General features: G+C 41.8%; 1 protein-coding gene across 4 annotated transcripts in view; it reads right to left on the bottom strand.

The window, feature by feature from the left end:
• Positions 1 to 6,000, bottom strand: part of LOC123744854 (protein FAM177A1) — a 57,858-nt gene that overhangs the window by 25,617 nt on the left and 26,241 nt on the right. For 2 of the 4 annotated variants that reach the window (XM_069321954.1, XM_069321953.1), the window contains exon 6: positions 3,675 to 3,826. The exons of 1 other annotated variant lie outside the window; for it this stretch is intronic. In XM_069321954.1, the coding sequence (XP_069178055.1) occupies positions 3,675 to 3,826 (152 nt within the window). The remainder of the gene's footprint in view (positions 1 to 3,674; positions 3,827 to 6,000) is intronic. One more of the 4 variants, XM_045725065.2, reaches the window with a different exon arrangement.

Genomic DNA, 6,000 nt, shown 5'->3' with positions numbered 1-6,000 from the left:
GCAAAGCAAGGCAAGGAGAGAAAAATTGTGACAAAACAACCACCAAGCAACTTCATACTGCTGTTGTGACAGAAGATGTGGGGGAAACACCAACAAACCAGTTACCTGCTCACCGTACAAATGGGGAGAGATGCATCAGAAACTTCAGACATGAAGAGCGAAAAACCCTGGAGGTCAAACCAATTAAATAAATTGTAGGGTCAATCTGTTGAAACAAGCAGGGCCACAGGATAACAACTGGGTTTAGACACTGCGAAAAATGACAGAATCAAGACTGGGGTGCCCATTAAGGAGCCAAAAGGATCACCCTCCCCAAGTACAACTTCACACCGGGCAGCACTCAGAACAACTGAATTGGAGGAAAAAGGTAAACGCACTCCACCTCAATTATGCCAGTCAAATGGCATCCACCATTTCTTTCATGGTGGATGCCAACTTCTCGGGTAGAAAACTACCCGAGAAACCATGTTCGTCGTTACCGGGAATGTCTACATTGCTAGCTGAATACAGAATCATGTGTAACACTTATCCTGTTTCAGAGTCACAAAGAACAAAGAATTTCAATCCAAATCCGTTTCGTTTGGAGGGAATATACTGCTTGAATGAAACACGTCCTTTGAAAAACACAAGGGATTCGTCAATCTCCAGCTACTGTGCTGGTATGTAAAAATCTCTGAACTTTCCAATCATTTCATTCATATAGTACCTCACTCACCAAAGTCTATCATCCTCTGTCCAGTCCTCATTACTTGCAAAAATGCAGACACTTGAGGAGTATCTGAAACCTGTCTCGGGACATATATTTCCTGAAGAAAGGTGTTGGAATAGTCAGATCATTGCTCCAATAATCTGTGATAGCATGTTTGGCACAGTGCTTTATCAACATACATATTGCTAAAAACACATACATTTCACCTACAGTGGTGGTTTTCCAACGATGCAATCGTGAAAATTCTGTTATCTCTTTTCCAATGAGATGAGCAGCATGAAGGTTCATTTGGTGTACAATATATTCCACGAGCGGCTCATCATAGAATGTAGTAAAATAATCCAATTCACACATGTCCTCTCCATTATCAGGGAAAAGCTCTGTAATCCCAACGTCTTTATTGTCAAAGGCAGGAATTCGAGGAATAAAACCAGCACCATCACTCCACACTAGTACACCTGGTGTCCTGCGAGACGCAACAGGGGCACGACGGCGAGGAAGCGATGCAGACCGTGGACCAGGAGCTGAAGCCTGTCTACGCACAGTACGACTGCTACGTGCACACAAGGTGGAAGCACGTGAACATGAGGCTCTTGGTGCCTCGTTGTTCCATGTGGTGGCGCTTGACTGGCCGAGACGCTGCTGACACAACAAATTCTCACCCAGTAACACCACTGGTACTGGCACCAGGCTTGGTAACGCTATACTCTGATTCTTCACTAAAACCAGAAAAAGAGTCACCTTTCTCTGACTCATCACCCAAAATATCCTCCGACTAAATAAGCACAGGAACTGTGTGGTCATGGGTGAATTGGAGTAGACACTGGGCGAGGTGGCATAGGTGAGTGTATAGGCCTCGCCATGGGAAGCGGCTGTATCTCAATTTCACTGTGCTACTATTATTGGTCAATTGTGTGTAGTCCCTATCATTGTCAGAGTCATCAAAATCACTTTCATCACCATCAGAAAATAATTAACTAGTTATTTGCTCTCGGGTGAGCGAGTGATTGTGTGGTGCGAGCCTGGGAGGCGTTAGGCCGTGCGCTTGACATGGTGGCTGCTGGGCAACTGATGCCTCCCACGCGATGGTAGCATGAGCTGGATTTTTTTACAAAATGGTGGCTGTTTACTATAGCCCCTGGGCAGCATATGGGGGGGGGGGCCCCCTCTATCCCGTGGGACATTCAAATCTTGCACGGTACTCCAAAACATCATATGATGTGGAGTGCAAGTTATTGCAAGTTACTCAACCCATCATATGATGAGTTGTGCAGTTTAAGGGTTAAGGGCTAAACTCTGACTTCAATCAGAACCCCTCAGATGCTTCAGAGCCAGAACCCAGGGAAACCAGAAGCAGGGCAACTCACACTTACAGGGGAAGGCAGAGATGATGCAGACTTAGTCAAGGTGGAGTTTAACTCCAATTCAACTTATGATGTTGAAGGACCCAATTCTGGGTCCTTCAACATCATAAGCCTCTGGTCCATAACAGGCCACACCATAGACCTTTGGGGGGATTACCAGAGCATAACATCAACTAAACAAGCAGAAACCTAAGCACTGGGGGACCACTCACCAGAAGAAAAGTAACCAAACAAATCAAAACAACCACAAAACAAATGGAGACTGCAACACTCAATATAAACAATCACAAGAACCCTAGCACAACTAAAAAAAAAAAAAAAAAAAAAACACCCCTAACCTTACAACCAAATCAATACTTCCCCAGCAAAAGGCCCAGAGGAATCCAATACCTGTATTTGTAATCACCTCAAGGTGAGGCTTTCCACTCCAGTGCCCTGGCCTTTCAAGGGCAAACTCCCCCACATACCAGAGAAGATAAACGACTGTGCAAGGCCAGGGTTAGTGGGCACCCAGGGAAGGAAAACCCCTGAGTGCACGCATCCCAAAATACAATGAAAACAAAACCTCCATACCATGCCAGATATGAAGGTAACATTGAAATTAGGTACACAACAGGAAGGAAATGGCCCCTTCAGGACAAAGTACAACGATGGCTAGCACTTAGATTGAAGCAGCGGGGCTTGTCCACAACTGGTGGACTGAAGCACTACTGGTAGACCCATGCACCATAACATCAGCAATAGAACTGGCTGGTCAGGAGTCTGCTGCAGGCTGGGGCTGGCCGTCTGATGGCAATTGGTATTGATGAGATTCAAGCAAGTTTGAGTGAATCCCTTGTTCTGTGTGAGGTATTTGCCAAGTAGTTGGTCTGTTTTTAGGCTTCATTTTCTAAAACTCCCCCAGTTGTCCATAAAGCTTTGCTGACTTTCTGGATGCTTTCCCGGTGAGGTGGAGAATCATCATTCGCTCTTTGCACTTCTGAATGGAGGCCATGTTCTGCTCTGGTCCCCAGTGGGCCAAACAGAACTTCCACAACTAATATGACCTTTTAGTAAGTAACAATCTCAGCAACATAAGTCATTTAATTCTTAAAAACAAATTTAATGACATTTTTGAGAAAGATCAATAACCAAATAAAAAACGAAAATGATACATTACACAAGAACTGTCATTTTCAAGCACATTTACACTGGGTGCAAGGAATGCAATTACTGTCCTAAAGTTTATTCAGCCACATTAAGCTCCCTTAAATACTACATATTAATCACTAATAAGTTCATAATAATTATCAACACAAACAATAAACAGTGTTTTACCTATAATCCAACCATGGGTGACCCCAAGCAAAATCATTGTTGGATTATTATCAATCGATGATTCAGAACTGAACTTTGTGGAACTGTGTGTTGTCTAGGAATAAGAAGAGCAAAGATATTCCTGTTTGGAGTACCAAATGGGCTCCCACCACCACTAATCTTTGGACACATTTTCACAATATAATCTCCAATATCTGTGTTATTGTTTATTTTCAATAAAAAGTTTTTAAATAAAACCTACACTAAATAATGAAAAATGTTAGACAAGTAGAGCCTAAACCCACGTGGACATTTCAGTAGCCTGGGACATGTGTACCTTGGACATCCAGACCTTTACTTTACTTGTGTCAAGTGAAGGAGAGCAAGAATTAGAGGTTGCATGACATGATGCCTCTGCCATTTCACTACTCTTTTCTCTAAGTAGATGAGTATCATGCTGAAATTGAAGGAAGTGCAATTTTAGATTAACGTAAAATTTAATTTAAATATTATAAAACCAGCGTTGAATGTAATGAAATGCCAGTTTCTGGGTAAGTCCTGGAGGCTCGCCGAGTCTATAATCACTGATTAAGTGCCATGCCGTACTACCTAGTATCATCAGTTGCAGCGTTCTTTTTGCCTAAAGGGATCCACAAGCCAGAACCTGGCCGCCTCAGGGAGGTGCAGAGAACAATGGCCTGTGGTCACTTTACACTTAATGTTATCATCTTTACCATCACCAGGGAAGGAACCCAGAAAGATATACAAATCAAAACAAACCACTGCATGGTTTAAAAAAAAAGCTCTCAAAATGTCAAAAGAATTCCCCAAAATAAAAGAAACAACCAAAACATGGTGAAACTAGCCCCCGCTAGTTAGCTTCACCTCTTTGTTGTGGGGAAGGGGAAGCCAACCCAGGGAGGCATGGATGACAGGCTTTATAAATATATAAATATATAAATATATATATATAAATAAACAGTATATATATAAATATATATATATAAATATACAGTATATATATAAATATATATATATATATATATGTCGTACCTAGTAGCCAGAACGCACTTCTCAGCCTACTATGCAAGGCCCGATTTGCCGAATAAGCAAAGTTTTCTTGAATTAATATATTTTCTCTGATTTTTTTCTTATGAAATAATGAAGCAACGCATTTCATTATGTATAAGGTTAATTTTTTTTTATTGGAGTTAAAATTAACGTAGATATATGACCGAACCTAACCCACCTTACCTAACCTAACCTAACCTATCTTTATAGGTTAGGTTAGGTTAGGTAGCCGAAAAAAGTTAGGTTAGGTTAGGTTATGTAGGTTAGGTAGTCGAAAAAACATTAATTTATGAAACTTGGCTTATTAGGCAAATCGGGCCTTGAATATTAGGCTGAGAAGTGCGTTCTGGCTACTAGGTACGACATATATATATATATATATATAAATACATTTATATACACTTCATATCATATAAATACACTGGTGACCTGAGGGAGGGAGGGTGTCAGGGAGCCTCTGGGACTCACCCAGAAACTGGAGTTTCATTATATTCAAAGCTGGTTTTCTGTGGGTAGCCCTCCAGACTACCTTGAAGTTACCTTGAAGTGTTTCCGGGGCTTAGTGTCCCCCGCAGCCCGGTCGTCGACCAACGATCGGTCATTGCTGGACTAGTAAACCAGGCTGTTTGATGCGGCTGCTCGCAGCCTGACGTATGAATCCCAGCCTGGTTGATCAGGTATTCCTTGGAGGTGCTTATCCAGTTCTCTTTTGAACACTGTGAGGGGTCGGCCAGTTATGCCACTTGTGTGTAGTGGAAGCGTGTTGAACAGTCTCGGGCCTCTGATGTTGATAGAGTTCTCTCTCAGAGTACCCATTGCACCTCTTCTCTTCAACGGGGGTATTCTGCACATCCTGCTATGCCTTCTGGTCTCGTGTGGTGTTATTTCTGTGGGACCAGCCCCTCTAATATTTTCAACGTATAAATTATTATGTATCTCTCCCAGCTGCGCTCAAGAGAATACATATTTAGGCTCTTTAGTTGCTTTAAAGTAGTTTAAATATTTTACTGAGTGGATTCTAGCAGTAAAGGATCTCTGCACGCTCTCCAGGTCAGCAATTTCTCCAGCTTTGAAAGGGGCTGTCATTGTGCTATCAGTACTCCACTCTAGAGAGCACTAGTGTCTTGAAAAGTATCATCATTGGTATAGCATCTCTAGTGTGAAAGATTCTTGTTATCCAACATGTCATTTTTCTTGGAGTTGTGACGGCTACTTTATTGTGTTCTTTGAAGGTAAGGTTTTCCGACATGAGTACACCTAAATCCTTTACATTGCTTTTTCGTTCTATGTTATGATTTGACTGAATTTTGTACGTGGTTTCCGTTTTTATATTTTAATTTTTCCGTAGCACATAAGCTGGAACTTACCTTCATTAAACACCATATTATGTTCTGTAGCCAATAGAAAGACCTGATTTACATCTGATTGGAGGTTTGCAGTGTCCTCTATGTTGTCTACTCTCATGAAAATCCTAGTATCATCTGCAAAGGATGATACAGTACTATAGATTGTGTCCTTGTCTATGTCCGATATGAGGATGAGATAAAGTACCGGAGTACC

Source organism: Procambarus clarkii, chromosome 10 (assembly GCF_040958095.1).
Source record: "Procambarus clarkii isolate CNS0578487 chromosome 10, FALCON_Pclarkii_2.0, whole genome shotgun sequence".
Classification (NCBI taxonomy): domain Eukaryota; kingdom Metazoa; phylum Arthropoda; class Malacostraca; order Decapoda; family Cambaridae; genus Procambarus; species Procambarus clarkii.
Note: the sequence above shows the minus strand (reverse complement) of the source record. Positions and strands in the feature narration are given on the sequence as shown.